The sequence below is a fragment of the Condylostylus longicornis genome, unplaced genomic scaffold, assembly GCF_029603195.1.
Source record: "Condylostylus longicornis isolate FDR11 unplaced genomic scaffold, ASM2960319v2 ptg000110l, whole genome shotgun sequence".
NCBI lineage: Eukaryota > Metazoa > Arthropoda > Insecta > Diptera > Dolichopodidae > Condylostylus > Condylostylus longicornis.
In genome coordinates, this window is record NW_026578078.1 from 2,497,078 (window position 1) to 2,517,256 (window position 20,179).

The 20,179-nt window shown below is 22.0% G+C and overlaps 1 protein-coding gene across 1 annotated transcript in view; it reads left to right on the plus strand.

Annotated features, from left to right (window-relative positions):
* The window catches only part of LOC129614486 (protein PF3D7_1417600), a 30,121-nt gene extending 16,353 nt beyond the window's left edge, over nucleotides 1-13,768 (plus strand). Inside the window, exons 10-15 of the mRNA XM_055529090.1 lie at nucleotides 69-299; nucleotides 941-2,422; nucleotides 2,986-3,168; nucleotides 3,475-3,570; nucleotides 4,047-4,164; nucleotides 10,683-13,768. Of these exons, the coding sequence (XP_055385065.1) occupies nucleotides 69-299; nucleotides 941-2,422; nucleotides 2,986-3,168; nucleotides 3,475-3,570; nucleotides 4,047-4,164; nucleotides 10,683-10,819 (2,247 nt within the window). The 3' untranslated portion in view covers nucleotides 10,820-13,768. The remainder of the gene's footprint in view (nucleotides 1-68; nucleotides 300-940; nucleotides 2,423-2,985; nucleotides 3,169-3,474; nucleotides 3,571-4,046; nucleotides 4,165-10,682) is intronic.
* Nucleotides 13,769-20,179: the final 6,411 nt, after the last annotated feature.

The following is a 20,179-nucleotide window of genomic DNA, read 5'->3' on the forward strand; positions in this document are numbered from 1 at the left end:
AAAATATCTATTCGGTTTGTTTGTTTGCTTTTTTTTTGTGCACATGTTTTTCCTTTTTGTAAATTCAGTCGAAAGTAAGACAACTGTACCAACTTGATCAACTATTACAAGAAGAATCTGGCACATTACAAAGCTTACAACGTGATAAAGAAGATTTGGAACGCGCTCTGGGTGGTCTTAGAGCACGTATACAAGATTCAACAGGCCCTCCATTGCTATTAGAAGCGGCCAAAAAACAACAATTAATACTAGAACGTGAATTATCACGTGTTCATCAGCTTTTAGCTGAAAATTCTAAGGTAGATGAGGTGCCTAGTAGTTTTTTGGTTCTTTCCTATTAATTTGCGCGTTAGGCAAAAAATCAAAATTATAAAATATGAAAAAAAATTTTGTTGAAAACACTTCGTATTTAGGGTTTGCAATACATTTCTGAATTCATTTTGTACATATTACGTGTTTCAGAAGGTTTTCAACAATTTTTTGTTTCATATTTGAAGCTGCTTTTGGTTTTGCTTTTTACAGTTTTATTTGTTTAAATTTCTGATTTTAATAAAAAAGCACTTTTAAAAAGACACAAAAAACTTAAACCACAAAAACTTAAAACAAATAAACTCAATACTGAATTAAGCAAACACAATTGCAACTTTAATTACAATTAAAACATTAAAAATCGCTTGTAACTAACCAACACTCAAACACCATATAACAAAACACGCTTTGGTAGCTAATTTCAAACAAATAAAGCACTCATCTTTCCATTAAACAAAAAGTGTTAAACGGACAAATTAGTTGAAAATAATCATTAACTGTGCAATAAAGTTTAAACTCACAATTTGAACTTTGTTATATTTTTGGTGTTTAAACGACTGATTTGTTCTTTCTAACTACAGCAACGTTACTAATTATTTTTTTCTATTGGCACAATAATTTCGTTTATTAGAAATTGGAACAAACCGTAGCTAGCAATGCAAGGTTGGAACAAGAATTGTTAATATTACGACAGAAATTGCAGGCATCGCGCGAAAGCCGTGGATCACAAGGTAATATAAAGCAGGCAAGTGGAATACCTAGTAGTGAAAGCACACAATATGTTAGTTCAACAACGGCACTTCTTGAATCTGAATTACGTCGAGTACAGAGTCTTGTTGTAGATATGCAACGTCAGCGCCAGGACTTAAGTGAAGCAGTACGTCAACTGACAGAAAATTCTAATCGCCTGTACAAAGAAATTGGTGAAAAGGCATCTTCAATAACAGCATCACTAAATCAATCACAGAAGGGACGTCGTAATACATCATGCTGGACTGAAACTGATCTTGATTCAATGGTAAGCATAGATCATACATCGAATAATTCATCATCGCCATCGGATAATTTAACAACTCCACTATACATTGATACATCTGGAAATAATTCAACTCAAAATCATAATAATGATAATGATATATACAGTTTAGATAATCGGCATCGTACTGAAGCCGACGATTACACAGAAAATACACAGTTCACCAATTTAACCAACCAAGAAAAACAAGAAATTAAAACAGTTCGTATCGTCAAACGCGAATCAGAGCGTAGACATCGTGAACGTGGATCGACGGCAGTCACAATGTCAAACCAAAATTTAGATCAAGTTATGGAAGAAGATCCTCAAATAATACAAAATCATACTGAAGAAAGTCATGGTCGATCGAAATCACTCCCTCGTTCATATAACGATCATTATGAGCATTATAAACAAAATAGTTATTCGAATGGTCAACATCAACAACAAAATCATCATTATAGTAAGAGAAAAGAAATGCAACATAGGTTGATGACAAATAAGCAAACTACTCCTGGTGGGCCAGTTAGATATTCAGATTATTACGCACAAAATAAAAACGAACATAACACTAGCAGTAACACGAATCCGTATCCTATATCCACATCTGATAGAAATCATAATTACACGGTATCAACTGCAACATCAACAAATTATCAAAATAAATCTAATAACTACAAAGACAGATTGTTAACTCAAACAAATTCAAATCGATATAATATGAATCAGCATCGTAATAGTAACAATATAAATACCGATGGTAATGTATCAAATCATAAAGAAGAATACAGGAGCTTACAAAATCAATGCAAAACAGAATCAATGCAAAGTTTGAATAAAAGTATTACCGATATAAACCAAGTTTTTCAAAGTGAAGCAGCTCGCCAAATTATTAGTGAAATGTCGGCTGGTAGTGCATCAGAAGATAATGGAGTTTCAGACAAAAGAAGCAGTTCATCAACTCCATTATCAACAACACAACAACATAAACACCGCAGAGCTATACCACGGGAGAAACGACGGCACAATACGGCTCCAAATAACGTTAATCTAAAAGCAATGCAAAAAGTTCAAGCAGAAAATGACATGAACAGAAATGTAAGTCTAAAACTTAATTTTCATCATAGTGTATTTATTTATTTTTTTCAAAACAATATACACATCATATGTTTAGAAGAAAATTTTTTCAGACAGCTATTTAAAAACAATATTGTGATACTCAATATCAAAAACAGTTTCCAAGATTTTGTGTTTTATAATAAATAACATAACGTTATTATTACTGTACTAAGCGTAAAAGGATGATACTGCAAAATTACAGGTGTAGTCGTAATATTAAAAATAAAACGCGAAAATCGGCAATATGATTATATGAAAATAATTTAAACACACTTTTATAGTTACTGTGTAACATAAAAATGTTACACAGTATGTTGGAAAAATGCAACAAAATCACTTTAACAATAACAATTTTTCTATAAGCTTTGCATATTTAACAATACTACTAATAAAAAAATCAATTATAAATATGAATTCTAATTTGACAATTAGCAAAGTTTACAAAATAGCTTTAGTATTTAAAATTTTAAAATTTCCATACATACATATGTACATACGTATGTATATAAAAAAATATTTAATTCATTTTATATGAATTTTAGAATACAAATTGGAGAGCCAGGGATGACTTGGACATGGAAGTAGCACTACGACCACGAAACAATGCCCCAGACGTTGTTAGGTCGGCACTAGGCCAAGGCGAAAAAATTTCCGAAAACACAATCGACCGATTATTTGGTGCTCCAAATAAAATTCTAATACCTGAGCGTTACATACCTGAAAAAGTAAATTATTGCATAAAATTATTGTGAAAAAATTATGTATTCCAAAAATCTTTTCCCTACAAAGTTCGTTATTTAACATTTTTATAATAATATAATATGTAAGTTTGTATGAGAATTAACTTAGTTGATTAACTTTACAGCAATTACGTTTATGCAAGAATAAAAAAACGAATTTTGTAGATAAAGAAAATCGAAGAGCATTAAAAACTATTTGTATTTCATTTTAGAAATATTTATGTAGTCAGTGACAAATTTATAATCAATTTTAAAATACGAGATTAAACTATACCATGTATATGCTTTTAGGCTCCTGAATTATCTCCGGAAGAGAAGAAAAGACGACAAGAGAAAGTAGAAGCAATCAAAAAAATGTTGTCGGAAGCTCCAATCAACTCATCAAATGTAAGTACAATAAAAAAAAAATTTTTAATTTCTTAGGCAATAAACTTATTTTTAACATTCACTTAAGAAGAAATTAAATTATGCTTTACAAAATATTAAAGTAATTTAAATACAAATATGGAAAATAATATTTTGCTTAAAGTTTTAAAATTCAAACTGAAAAGCTGGCCATTTCTCAAACTTAGATAAGTTTAAATGTTTTCAATATTTACATAAAGTAATTTAATTTCATCACTATATTTACAAATTTAAAATATATATAATGGCCCACCTTTATTATCACTATATTGTTTGAAAGTTAAAAATCACTTTATGATTGTGACTAGAAATAATAATAAAATCGTATAATCGTAAAAAAATTCCTAATAGATATTTAACAAAATGTCTGTAATATAATTATTTTTTGTATTGTAATATACAAGCAGTTGTAACTTAAATTTATATACATATATTAAAAAACAATATACTCTTTTTAGGACACTGTACCACAACCACCTAGTAAAATCAATGAAGAGAAAAAACAAAGGGAACATTTATTGCAATTAAATCAAATTTTAGCACAACAAGTGATGCAAATGAGTAAAATTGTTGCAGGTAAGATTGATTGAAAACCGATTTCTCTGTTATCTCAGGGGAGATAGTTTTTTTCTTTGTTTCTATATTTTTGAGAGTGGAGTAAAGTTTTTATATATATTTTCTTAAATTAATTTATTAGTTGTTTAATAATGTTGTTTCTTTTTGAAAAGCAGAACATGTTTTTCAAATTCAAATTTTGTTTTTTTCAATAATAATAACTTGTAAATGATATCTTTTGAAATTTTAAAGAAATAACTCTTTTTTAATTTTTCTTAAAAGGTTTTATAAATTAAATTTTGAAAAGCTGCAAAAACAAAAACAAAATTAAAAGCACTTTAAAATAAGCAAATTTAAATATAAATTTCATAAATTTAAGCTAAATTAATTCAAAAACGTTTACATAACATAATTAAAGCATTTTAAATATTTTTATGCAGAGCAATAATTTTTTAGCTCAATACATTAGTTAATATTTTTTTATATAATATGTACATATACATTATTTGTGATTAAAATTAATTATATTAGAAATTTTTTAAAATTTTTAATAATCATTTGATAAATTTTAGTTGATGTGTTTTCAAAAATTAAAAATTATTTTCTCGTTCCAAAAATTTTCAATACTTAGAAATTATAAGTATTTATGAATACTTAAAATGTTATTCACCTTCTTTATATCTTATTAAATTGTTAAATTGTATGAGTAATTGTTTAATTTAAAACTATTACTACAAATAAACAAGAACTACTCTAATATTTAATTTAACCATGTATAAAAATATAAAAAATTCTGCCCCATAATATTTTGAAACTATTCAAACTATCCTGATCTTTAAAAATTTCATTTTTAAAACTTATTTACGCAAAGTACATGGTCTAAATCTTTTACTTTTCTTTTATTGACTTTTTAATCCTTTGTAACGCAAAAAAAAGAACGAAAAAATTAAAAAATACATCAACTAAATATTAAATTTCAATGTAAATTTTTCGCAAATTAATTTTATTACGTTCATATAGAAAATTTTCTTGTAATATAAAATTAAAGTTTAAATCTTTAAATATTTTAGTAAATTAGAACATTTTGTTGTAATTACATTTTGTTTTTAATTGTAAAATTTTTTGCTAGAATAATTTTAATTGCAAAGTTCAAGTTTTTGCTAAAAATGATTACGCATATTATCTTTTACTTTTTATTTCAAAAAAATATAAATAATAAATGAGAAATTTTTTAATCTAATATTTTCAAAATTTTCTAATTAAACCTGACTCCTATTATTAATCATACACTTATAATTATATTTAAATCTTTGATCAAAAATTTTTTAAGGGTTTATAAAGAAATTTAAAAATATGCATAAAATTATGTTAAATTTAAATTTTATCATTAAAATTCTCAAGATTTAGTAATGATTCATGAAACACAGAACAAAATCATTTAAATATCAATATGATATTACTTAGACTGAATTTTAAAAAGTGAATTTAAAAAAATAATATAAGTAAAATGATTTGGGGATTGCCTGTTTATTGTGAATAAAAAACAGAAAAGAAACTCTTTAAACACATTTTAATGTTTTATCTAGAATTATCAAATGGTTGGAATAGAATAAGACATACTCGTACATACCACGAAGATAATATTGATTAACTCCTAATCATTTTACATTAAAGAATAGTAAAAGAAATAATAAAAATGAAAAATATAATAAATTATTATTGGAAAATAATTTTTTACCTTGTTTTACCTCTGAAGGTATATCTGATTTTTTCAAAGTTTACTCTTTTTCAGTCAACTGAAAATTATCGCTTTTATATCCATTATAAAGAATTGAACCATTCGAGATACTTGAGAGTGTTTTGACTAATTAATGTCTATAATCAATTGTCGGCAATTTTATATTTGTGTATTAAATCAAAGAATTAAATATAATAATTGTATACTGATTTTACTAAAGTTTCTTGTTTTTCTTTTTTTTTTCTGTTTTTTGTATTATGTTACTTTTTTGAATATTCTTAATGCAAATGGTTTTTTGGTTTATGCGCTTAATTTTTTTTATGTTATATATTTTTCTTTTTCTATCTCTCTCTCTCTTTCTCATATTTTTTTTTTTATAATTAGGAAATCCTAGCCAATCTAATCAGAATCAGTAGCGGAATACAAATTATTTATTACATAATGAAAAAAAAATTATTATAAAAATTTAATATTAAAAAATTTTTCTTCTAATTATTGTGTATTTTTTTCTGTGTTTTCTTTTTTGATTTTTATTGTATATTTGGATTTAAAAAAGCAGAAAAGTAAAAAAAATTTAAAAAAAAAATGTACTTTTTTTGTTGGTTTTGTTAACAAAATGTTTGCTGGATGCCTATATTTATAGCCTAAAATTAAAAGTAAAAGTTTAAAAAATTTTTCAATAAAACTAAAAAAAAAAATTCAAAAACCATTTTACAAAATTTAATACAAAAAAAACAAACAATTTGACATTATACAAAATACTTTTTTGTTTTTTAATATTACAAAAAAAAATTAAATTAAAAAAAAAATAAAATTTTTAGTAAAATTCAATCAAAAGCAAATGCATTTTAACGCCTAATTTATATATACACAAAATACAACATTTATTTGCGCCAAAGGTTTGTACAAAATAAAATAGAAAAAAAAAAGATTTTAAATAATGAGTAACAATTATAATTTCATTTTATTTTTTAATTTTTGTTTAATTAAAATAAAGTAAGATTCTAGTTTTAATTTTGTAATTAATTTATAATATGATCTTTTTCAATTGCATTAATTTTTTCTTTTAATTTTTAAGAACGAACAAATTCCAAACAATTAATTGAATTAGATTAAAAATTTTTAATCATAGGCTTATTGCTTAAATGGATAAAGAAAGAGTATTTAAGTGACATTACAATTTTCAATGTTACAAATTTACTGCTACTCGTATTATACTCTTCACTCAAAATTCTTCACGAAATACGAAAATATTATTTTAGAAATAAAAAAGTATTGCAAACATATTTTTATGTTAAAAAATTAATTCTTTTTTCTTACTATTAGATGCACTACTAAGATAATGAATTAAATCAATATTCAACGATTTTCATAACAAATTTAATGAACATAAAGGAGGTGTTTGATTTTAAAAAAAGTAGAACAATTACAATTTGCATATTTATGTATATCATTAATATGAATATCCTATATTATAGGAAGCTAATATAAATGTAATTTATTATTGTATTTACCATATTTTTAATTGAATATTAGACCAAATACAGAAAAGCTATATTACATCCACTATATTTCAATGCCTACTGCATTTATCATGCAGTTTCTTTCATTTAACTCCTTAAGCTACATTACATTAATTTTTCAAGAATAATATAATTGGAAAAGATTATTATAATAATATAATTGGAAAAGAAAATTATAATTAAATTTTTTAATATTTTTTTTAGCTAAATTAATTTAAACAATATTAGTGAGTGTATTAAATTGAGTTATAATAATAATTATTTTTTAAAAAATTGTATATTTTAATATAAAACATATTTTATTATACGCATACGTATAGATATAATAAAATTGAAATAACAAAAATAATGCAATTAAATTTTTAATTTCATAATTTTTTAATTTATTTGTTTAATTTAAATTAAAAAAAAATTATTTTAATATTAGAATTATTATGTTATATAAGAAATTAAATTTTTTTTTTCAAAATTGATATTAATATCAAATCTTTATTTTTAATTATTAATTATTATTTTTTTTAAGAAACATTAAAAACAATCGTTTTTATCCATTGAAATATTAGTATATATACATACCTACATACATTTTATTTTAATAGATTTTAATTTCTTTAATTTGTTTTACTTTTATTGTATACTCATAAAAATATTATTTTATATTAAAAACATAATTATATTAAATACAAGTTGAAACACAAATTAATATCATTTTTATGTTTTTTTATTATGTATTTCGTGTTTTGTTTGTATTTTGTTTTGTATCTGTACATAAAAAACATTTATTTTTTTTTTTGTTTCTAATGTAATTGTAAGTACTCATACATAAAACATTTTAAGCATTTTAATTGGATTTAAAAAAAAATATGAAAGAATTAAAGAAAACGTAAAATAAAAAATAAAATAATTTAAAAAAATATACTGTATTTTTTTTTTATAAAAAAATTATTATATATAATATAAAAATGTCATAATAATTAAAAATGCATTACTTAGTAATTGAAACCTCCATATCCGAAACTGTATGAGACCAATCCATGCACAACGTTATTCTTTTCAATATTGTAATGTTTTAACCCTATAATAATTGTTAAAAGCACTTAAAGAACTCGATTTATTTGCTACGTCACTGCATATAAAAATTAGTTTATTAAATATTCTTTATAAATTTTCAGTCAATTTTTAAATTTTGTAAATAAAGTATAATAAAACAAATGCATAGAATATATATGTATATACTTATCTGTAGGTACTTTTTAATTTTAATTACACACACCAAAATATTAAAAATAAAAAAATAAATTCGTATTTTACTTTATTTCTAATATATTGAAATTACAATAACTTTATTTAAATATTTTTAACGTTTTACAAAGTTTCCAAATATTTTAGTAAGAATAACTATTACAGACTCGTTCCACTCTAAAATTGTTTAAATTTTAATTTTTCTTGTACCTTCAAATATCTATTTTTACAAATAATATCTGTATAATGACATATTTTTATTAAACCTTTAACCAAAAATATTTTAAAAATAACAAAACGTATTCACTGAAATATTGAATGGAAAAAAAATACTCGGTTTTACAAAGTTTGCTATCAAATTTGAATAAAAAAGCAGTTATCTCGAAGTACTAACAAAATAATGAAACGTTATTGTTTTAATAACAACCAATGTCCGTTGCATATTTATTTTCTTAAAAAATTTTAAAACATTATAATAATATATTTTAAATCAAATACAAATATTAATTACAAGAAATTATTTTTTTTTATATTTGTTAAAAAGATAACGCTGATGTAGATTGCTTTTTGATTTTTCTTTAATGTTAAAAAATATTTTAAAAATAAAGTTGTTGCCAAATAATGCTTATAGTTTAAAACGCAAATTTGATTGCTTCAATAACAACGTAGGTACTCTGTATCAATCCTGTAAATTTGAACTCTACGAGCTAGCTTCTGTATATCAGTATTTTATCAGCATTTAATTTTCTATTCGCAATTCCTAATAGTCAAAAGACTCGTTTACTAAATCAACAAACTGGTGAAACACCAAACTCAAATTACGTATTAATTGTTTAATATTTTTTAGCGTTACAAATATTTAATAAAGTTATAAATTAATTTTGCGAAGTTTGCAATAATTAGTGGTTTTGAACAGAAATTTATTTTTCCTAAATTCAAATCAATATTTAAAATTAAAAGGGTAAAAAAATATACAAAAATATGATAAAACAAGTTATTCATTTATCCTGTTACAACTCCTTCTTTTACATAAAGTTGTAAACTATATTTTAAAATTTCTTATTTAAACTAATAAATTATCATATTTGTGGCAACCTTTCCAAGACTACAAATGCATAATCTGAAATTTCAAAATATTACTTTTTACTTTTTAAATAATACGAGTACATATATGTAACTTTTTTTAATAGAACTAATCAGAATCCATTTGTCAAGATAGTTCTTATTTTTTTCTCAAAAATCTTTGAAGACAAACCAAATAATTCCTCTTTTGGGAGCTTAGAAGCTATAACAAAACACAAAGATGCCCTTTATTGCAAAACATTGAAACTAGCAATATACCAACTATGAAAAAAATTTATTCTTTTTGGGGCCGTTCGTAGAATAAGCAGAAACGTGTCTCCTGGGACATTTTAATATGAAAAAAACAATGATGACTCTTATATATTTAAATAGTACAACCTGCCGTACGCAGAATAATAAAATTTTAGATTTTTTTCAGGACATTTTATAAAAACATTTCTAAAATTTTTAAGAGATAATTTAAAAAAAAAATTAAATACGTTTTCGAAAATCATTCAAAAACTAAAAATAACAGTTTTCCATTTCTCGTTTTACAAAATCTAAGTGTAATTTTAAACTTTAAAAATTATACATGTCATTGTGATTTTGTTCTCAGTGTTTTAATTTAACGACATGCTTAACATAAATTGTGTTTTTATTTTATTTATCGAACTTTTGTTTTTGTGACATGCATGCCAAAAAAAAAAGATATTTTCTGTGAATTATACATTAATATTCTTAACAGTCAATTTCATAAATTTTCTTTTATTTTGAAATAAATAAATAAAAAAAAAGTTCATCGGTTTTAATTTTTTTTTTATTATAATTTTTTATAAAAAAAAATTTTATTAATTTTAAAAATTATATTAATACTTTTTTGTGTATTAAAAATGACTTCGAAAAAATTAAAAAAAAAAAAACATTTTTTCTTACTTATCTTTATGTAATATCTACATAAAATTGAATAAATTCAGAAAAAGCTATGGCGAATTTACCATCAAAAGTACCCGGTTATAACAATTACATATCAACAATGTCAGAAGAGGATCAAATTATATCACCAACTGATTCACTGCCAATATATCAACAACGAGACAATTTCTTTACATAAGAATGTAAACTAATTTTCACCACATAGCATTTGAATTTACAACTTTTGTCTTCATTAAATTTATAATAATGTATACATTCATATATCACAATTTTATTTCATTATTTTTTTTTAAATAATAAATTAAAATTCAAAAACAAAACTTTTTTCAGCTTTTTTAACAAAACAATTAACTTAAACAATAATAATATTATGAGAATTTATTAAGTTTAAATTAGTATTTATATACAAAACAAAAATGTAGATTTTTTACTACTTTTTTGATGAAAATGTATACACGGTATTAATTATATACAGCATCGTATTAAAAGAAACAACAATACAATACTGACTTTATCTTCCAAATAGCAAATACAATTACAAAGACAAAAACCTATAAACAAAATACAAAAATGCAATAAAATTTAAAAAAATATTACCAAATTTTACTTTAAAAGGCAATTTGTTTTTAAATATATTTATATATAACATAACGTATACAGTAACTATAAATATACATTTATATTGAAATAAAAAATTATATACAACATTTTGCTAAGTGGTAGAAAAACAATTGACACTTTTACAAAAACAATTAAGTATTTACAAAAAAAATATTGAAAATTATTATAAAATAACAAACCTGTTCATTTAAAAATCAATATTTATGAAATTAGTAAGAAAAGATTTTAAACTAAAAAGGTGACAGCCTAACTCTGTAAACCTTACTTGATATACCAAAATATTTAAGAGACGTAATAAGAGACAGTATGACAAATGAATGTCAAATTCGTTCGCCATGCGAAAATATGTATGAATAAATTTTCTAATTTTTCAATTTAATGCAAAGTTTAAAATTCCATAAATACTCTTGAATTCATACTTTGTTTGTATACATATGTTTATATAAAAAATTTGATATTTGTATTTTAATATAAACATTTTAAGTTAAATCATGGTTGCTTATAAAACACATACTCTGTGCATTTGTCCCTTAAAATGCGAGCTACATTTGTTTAATTGTAAAATTTTAATTCCTAAATAAAATTAATCGCAGATTAACTTGCGTTTAAGTAAATTTCCATTTAAATATCCTTTTATTGCTAACGCAAACACTTACATCAATGTCATCAATCTACCAATTAAAATTGTGTTCCTGAAAAGGTAACATTGACATTGGTGTTACATTATGGTTAACATAACCCGTAATTATAAAAGCCATTTTTTAAAACCACTCAACTATATAAATATGCATAAATTATAAATTTAGAGGTACTAAAAAATGATTTCTACTAAAATGTTTAGAATAGACGATAAATTAAGCCGCATTTGCAGCCAATGAGATTTTCGAGTATGGGCAACTTTAATTTCATATTTTCTTTATTACATGAATCCATTCTCTTTTCATTGGAGTTAATTAAAAGAAAATAGGTATTCTTCTTTTCGGAAATGTGTAAAAAGTTTTTATAAAGAAATAATTTAATCATTCAGAATGAGTGCATTATGGAGTAAGGACGCAGAGGGCGAGTCACCTTAAAAAAAAACAGTAGATATTTAGACGAATAAGGTAAAGCATTCAATATAACAAAAATAATATTTCGTTTTAAAAGTTTCTCAGTTAATATTGTAAAAGACTGAAATTTAAATTATGTTTTCATAGTAACATACATACATACATTAATATCGTATTACATTTTGTTTGTTTTGTTTTTCATTGCCAAAAGTACTTAATGTAAGAAAATTTATCATAATATTTGAAAAAATATCAATTACATTAGTTATTTAATCAACATATCACTTTATTTGCGAATAGAATATTCTCTAATTTAGTAAAATTAGAAACTAAGGTCTATATTAATAGAGCCTTAAAAGTAAACAAATCAAACACGCTCACAATAATCGTTAAAGAATTATTCACTTGTAGTGTGTTTTACTTACTCTCGTCTATAAAATATTAGAACAAACTTGAAAAAAATTAAAAAGAAAAAACAGATTGTGAACACAAGTAATCATATTACATAAAATGAAATTGTGTTATTAAAATTACTACAAACATTTCATTGAAATATTACTCTGGAATCTAGACTATCAAAATACAGTGAAACTTTGAACCAAATCAAATTTAATATGTTACTCTTAAGATTAAAATTTAATTCTGCAACTTGATGAACATCAGCATTAAAAAATCCGTAAATTATTAAACTATTAAAAACACTACATGCTTCAGAAAAAAAAATATAAAATTTCAAAATCATGCCATATGTATGTAAGTATAACAAAATTTTGTTTATGAAATTCAATTGCAAAAATTGATTAGATTCAAATTCTTTGATTTTTATTTTCAAATTCGTACTAATTTTTTGCATTTCTTAAAAATAACAAATATAGAAAAATTGGGTGGTGTGTTAAACAGTTGCAACTAAAACTTAACATTTCCATACATTCTATTTGATAATATTCTTATAATTTTCGTTACTTTTCCAAAAAAAAACTTCTCAAATATTCTTCAGAGACCTTCATTGTAGTGAACTTACAGAAAAATATCACATTAATTGAATATACTTAAAGTATTTTCATTCTTGTTTTTGATGTGATCATTCGAAAAACAAACATCTTCGTCGAATCATAATCAAAAGACATTCATATATCAGTTAATCTTAAAAAAAAACAAACTTATTGGAACTTCTAACTACATTCCAAAAGATATAAATATATATATATGAATTTCCATATAATAATATGACTGTACAACTATACTGAGAAAATTGAAGCAAATGACTAGATTTTAAGTCTGAATTTTACAAGCAAATAAAAATAAATTAACGTGAAATTATAAACTTCTAACTTTAAGAAAAACAAAATCATATATAGTAAATTTAAATACATAATCTCAATATTATAAAATAAAATAATTGCAATTAAATAATATTTAGTTTAAATTATTTATGCTGTACCTATTTTCAAAGGAACTTACACCAAAGAATTACTTAAAACCTAAAAAAACAAAAACATAAACTAATGTTAATTTAATTAATTATTTTTCTTTAATAATTATTCAAAGAAAAATAAAATCTGTGCTGCAAAAATCAAGTGAAAAATATATAAATATATTTTTATTAATTTTAGCTACAAAAAAAAAAACCAAATATTCAAAAAAGTATAAAATAATTCATAAAAATATTAAATGTAAAATTTTACCAAAAATTTAGTTGATCAATTAATTATATATCACACAAAAAGCAAAACCATTAAAAAAAAATTCCGTAAGAAAAAATCTAATGCATTCAGATTCAGAAACAGTACCTTAAATTGGTCAAATTAAATAATATTTAACTTAAAAATAATTAAATTGTAATGTAAAAAATTAAAATTGTTGTTAAAGTTGTTTTTAATGAAAAAAAAAAAAATTGAAAAAACATGTATGATATGAAAAAGCTATTAAATAATAATATTAAAAATTATATAAAAAATAATATTTGTAAAAAATAATATATACGTGTAATATTGCATTTTAAAATTAATATACCTAAACTTAAAATATTTGATAACAGGATTACAAATAAAATTTTCCTATTTTTATTTAATTAAGAGATTAGATCTTAAAACATTATGGAGGAGTTCTTGAACTACATATTTCATTAGCACGGTTTTTTAATCTAATTCAGCTAAGATGATATAATTAGCTGAATTTAGTTTAATCATAAATTTCGGTATAGGATTAAAATATGATATTTTTGGATTATAAAGCTCAAAGAGATAAAAAAAATCCACTTATGTACTAATATCATTATAGACATTTCTCAATATGTTGAATATTCTGACGTCAATCATGAATTCCGAAATTTTGTGAAGCAAGCGTCATGAATTCCAATTCAAAGTATGTCAACGCAATTGACATTCATTATTTTAGTTTACTTTTGAATTTTTTCAAAAGTTAATCCATAAACGATAAACAAAACTCCGATTTGTCTAATTCGAATTTTTCTAATTGCTTAATTGCAAATTTCATTATTGCTTGAAAATTGAGCTATAATCATACGTAATCATGCTGGGGAAACTAATGTTATTTGAGTGCAAGACTTTAATCTCATTTTAATTTTATAATATGACTGCTTTTTGAAAAGAGTGAGTTTAAAATAAAAGTATAGTAAGTCCAAACAATTTTTTTTCATTAATCTGATTTTAATCATTTTCAAACGAAAATTTTATTATAATTTTTTTCGCCGCATTTTACCAAATTTTATTAATTTTTAAACAATCATTTGAAAAATTCATTAATCTTTAAAAAATTTTCCCAATATAGAATGAATAGAATGAAAGAATTTAGCTTTTTAATCTACATAATATACTTGTAAAAGCCTATATACGTATATATGTATGTGTTCAAATATAATTTTTTTGAATTTTCATTGAAAGTAATATATTTTTTCAATTTATTAATAATTAAATAAAAGTCAATTAATAAATAATAAAATTGATAAAAAATTTATACACATGATATGATTAATAACGAATTATAATATAACAAAAGGTACTTAAAAATAATTGTAAACATTTTTTGGTAAAGTTACAAAAAAAAAACAATTTTTCATTCTCAGTTTTGTATGAATGTCGAATGTGTGCAGAAGGCTCTTAACAACCATTCGGCTTTATTCTTGTACAATGAACTTTCTAAGTCAGACTTTAGACATCAAATATTTATTCATGGATTGAGAGATGAATAACTTTTTATTCTTTTCATCAAATAATATTCATAAAAGATTACATAAATTTTATATTAATCATATACAAAATCTATGAAGAAAATTTGATATTGGAAACTCTGACCAACAATCTTTTAATTATTTCTTATTTTTTATTTGAATTAAACAAAATATAAAATTTTAAAACAAATAAATTTTGCTAATTACTAAGTTAAATAATTCAAAAAAAAAACATACACATAAAAAATAAAAATAAAATTTAAAATTTTATATTACAATACTGTATATATTCTCCTAAAAATATGCAAAAAAAATAAATAAATTAATAAATAGCTAGAAGGAGAAAAATTATTGCTTGTGAGAAATTATCACAACAGGAATAAATTGTCAATTTTAAAAATTTTTAATACTTACATTTAAAAAATTAAATAAATGTAAAACAAACAGTAATGTTGACAATATTTTTTTGATACAAAAAGAAAAAACAAATCTTTAAAATTATTTCTTTTCTTAAGAAAAAATTTCATTTTCATTTTATTTAAGAATAATTATGTATTATTTAAATTCATGAAAGATAAAAAAATTTTGAATATTTTATTATAAAAAATTGAAATAAATGTACATTTACAGCATTACGAAATCAATTAACGTACACAACATTAATACATAATCACTTATAATATATATAGAATATATATATATATATATATATATATATATATATATATATATATATATATATATATATATATATATATATATATACATGTAGGTAAAATCAAAATTAATATATTAGTGTACAGAATTAAAAAATATATTATGCAAATATACTACTTAAATTAAAAGTTAATTATTCTTATTTATTTATTATTTTAGTATTAAAATAGCATGGAAAATCAACTAATTAAACTTTTCCATTTTAAATACATAATCAAATCTCACATAATATTTTTAATAATATTTAGTTTTTAATTTTATTTTTATATATAAAAAACCTAAAGATGTTGAACATTACAATACACCTAGTTTTAATAAGCTCGTCAATTTTTTAATAATTTTTAATAATAATACATACGAGTATTCAAATGCAAAATCAGTAAAAATCAGATTAAGCAACTTATATTTATAAATATATTTTCATAGTATTCAAAAATTAAAAAACTTTTGTTTTAATACAAAACCAATATATATCCGAAATTAATATATATTTCTTGTTTAAATATATTGAATATTAAAACTGATATATAGAATTTAGAGTATCCACTCAAAATTAATTAATTCGTATTATGTATATAGCAAGGATTGTAGCGATTACGTGGTACCAGAAAACAAAAAAATACTTTTATATTTTGTAAACTAGGCTATGGCAGGAAATTTTTATTGCATCACTTTCGGCCAAAATGTCTTTGAAAAGAAAATTTTCAAATAAATTTAATAAAAAATTAATAAACTATCCTTTTCGAAAATATCATTTTTAACAAAAAAAAACCCTCATAAATGTCTTTGAAACCATTTAATGGTTTTTATTTTGTTCTATAGAACATGAAAGATAACTTTCTAAAACTTTCTTTTTTATTTTTAATTGACCTTGATGACTTTATTGGTTTAAGAGATATAAGCTTCTAAAAGTTATTAAATTTATATCTTTTAAGGTTCCTACCGTCCTTTAAGTGTTAGTCCATTGTTAATCCATCGTTAGAGCAAAACACGTTCTTTTCTCACGTCAAAAAATATAAATTCACTATCTAGAACCATTTAATCGCTACATAAACCTCAAGAACTATATAATTTTAATTTTTATATAAATTCAAATAAAAAATTTCAGTTCTTATTTTTAATATATATATATACTTTTTTAATATTTGAATTAACGTACATAAACATTTTGCATCTAATATGCATATAATGCTCGTAATAAATATGTATATACTATATCGTAGATAATTTAAAAATTTGTTCACATATACATATATTATGTAAAATATTTGTTGAAATTACAATAAGTATAATAAATTATTTTGATTTTAAGGCCAAACATTCGTTCCTATCTAATATATTATGTACGCAGACAGTCTCCTTAAATTTAAATTAATTTTATTTAATTGTATATTTAAGTTGTTGTTTTTTTTTTTATTTTCATATATGATTTTTATATTTTGTACCAGTTAAATTAAAAGAAAAATTAAATATTTATATTTTGCACAATATCTATATAGATAATATATTATACATACATATTATACTTTACATACTCAAATATATATACACTATATTAAATATACTTTATTGTTAATTAGTAGAGTAGATAATTCATGCAAATGCATAAGATACTATATATACATACAGACATATACATTATACATACATACATATGAATACTACATATAAATAGTAGATATAAAATTATAATTTATATTGTTATAAAGAAAGAGAATGTTACAAAAATTATAATTAGTGTAAATACAAAAAAAAATTATTAAACATATGTTTATAAATATTAACAAAACAAAAAAGAAAAGAAAAATAAATAAAAAAAAAAAACAACTTACACAACACATATGCAAAAATATTGAACCACAAAACACCATAGTGAGAATTTTAAATAAAAATACGAAAAATTACCAAAAAAAAAAAGAATTGTTAGTTATTATTTTTAAGAAAATTACAACCATATTAATTAAATAATTAAATAATATACAAAAACTAATAAAAAACTATAAAAATAATTATTGAAAAACGATATCGAAACGGATTTAATTACAAATTAATCTGTAACAAATGAATAAATTAATAATATATACTATACATACAAAATAATTAGCTAAACACATACATACTCCCACAAAAATACACATTCAACTGACATCACTTTCAGAAAGGAACATAAATAAATTCTTGGAAAAGTTAAAGGTTAAATATTTTAAAATTGTAAAAGAAAAAGCAAATAAAAAAAAAGTATTATCTGATATAAATTTTATTAAAATATCAAATGTTAAATAATAGAAAAAAAAAAGAAATTAAATTTAAACCAAAGAAAATTCAATAAAAGTAAAAAAAGAAATTAATAAATATTTATGAACTAAATTTTATTTGTATTTTTCTTAAAAATTTCAATTCAACGTTGACGTCCTGAATTATAGAAACAGCTTTACTGAAATTGACGTACTAGTTGTCAATAAGGGTGAGAAAATGCTGCAGCAACCAGCTAAGAAATTTGATCATAATTAGTGAGTATAAGTAAGTAACGAAGCCGAGATTTTTTAGATACTAATAAAATCCAAAGTACAAAAGTTACGCTTTTCAAACTTTATATTTTTTTTTTGGTTTACTATTGAAAATTATACCTCAATAATTTTAATTGTCTTGTATAATTTAAATACAAGTAAACCACTAATAATATAATATATGCCCCTCAATTTTAAAATACTTTTAGAAATTGTGCCAAAATTGCAAGATATAAGCAAAAACAAACTCAAGAAAATAAAAATATTATACACTTCTTTGTATTCACCATATGCGTATGGTAATAAATGAATGGAACTGATCGTACGTACAGTAACTGTGTGATTTTTATATTTTAATATATCGAGAATATAAACATATTTCAATCTTGAACGTAAAACAAAGACTATTTCAAGCAATAATAAGTTTATGATTACCCTTCAAAATATTAACAAGAGAAATTATTTATCTTGGCTCGAATCTTATTAGATTGTATTAAATTTTTCTTAGTATACACAAATGCAAAAAATTTAATCTTTCTGTTGTTTGCAAAGGATTGCATAAACATTAGTTAAAAAGTTGCTATTTTTTATGATATTCCCAAACGAAAAATCAATGAATAGGTAAGATTAGCATATATTGTTATAAAAATCTCTTCAATCTAGGCACTTAGAAATCAAGTGGTTTTATTATTTTTTTACAGTAACTAATTATAATATAATATTGTTAAAGTGAAGTATATTTAAAGTGCCTCATGGATTTTCAAACTCAAAAGTTTTTATAGATTGTGGGATTTGACCAGATATCAATTTGACAAGGGTTTACTTAGATTTTCTATTTATAAGAACAATTAAATTAATCATATTATTGTTTGTTTAAAATTTTTTCAAAAGCTTGGAAATGTATTTGGTTGGAAATTTCAAATTATTTATTGCAATTTTTTATCGTAAAGAGAAAAACACAATTAAATATTGAAATTATAGGTACATCAGGTTTATAGGCGCATATATATTTAAAATATATTAATTTTAATATAACCTTCAAGTCAAATTCGCCAGTCCTTCTTTTCAGAATTTCGTTTTCTCTTCTCGTTCTTGAGATAATTTTTCCACTGTGTCCAGTATTTAGCAACTTTTTTGTGCAGCATTGTTTGTATCAAAATGACAAAAATATTGCATTAAAAATTGTTCAGTTGCCAAGATATGATATGAATACATATGTATGTATTTGCATTTTCAATTAAACACACAAAATTAAGAAATCCAATACATATATGTATAGAAATAACTATCCAATCAAATAATCAAAGGGAAAACGGAAAAATGCCTAGAAATTGCTTATTTTGTCACGTAAATTTAATCAATTTTAATTTTTAAAGCTCACTTCATTAAAGTTATGGTTCCCAAATCTCTTTAATTTATGGTTTAAATTTTATTTTATTTAGTTAAAATAGAAA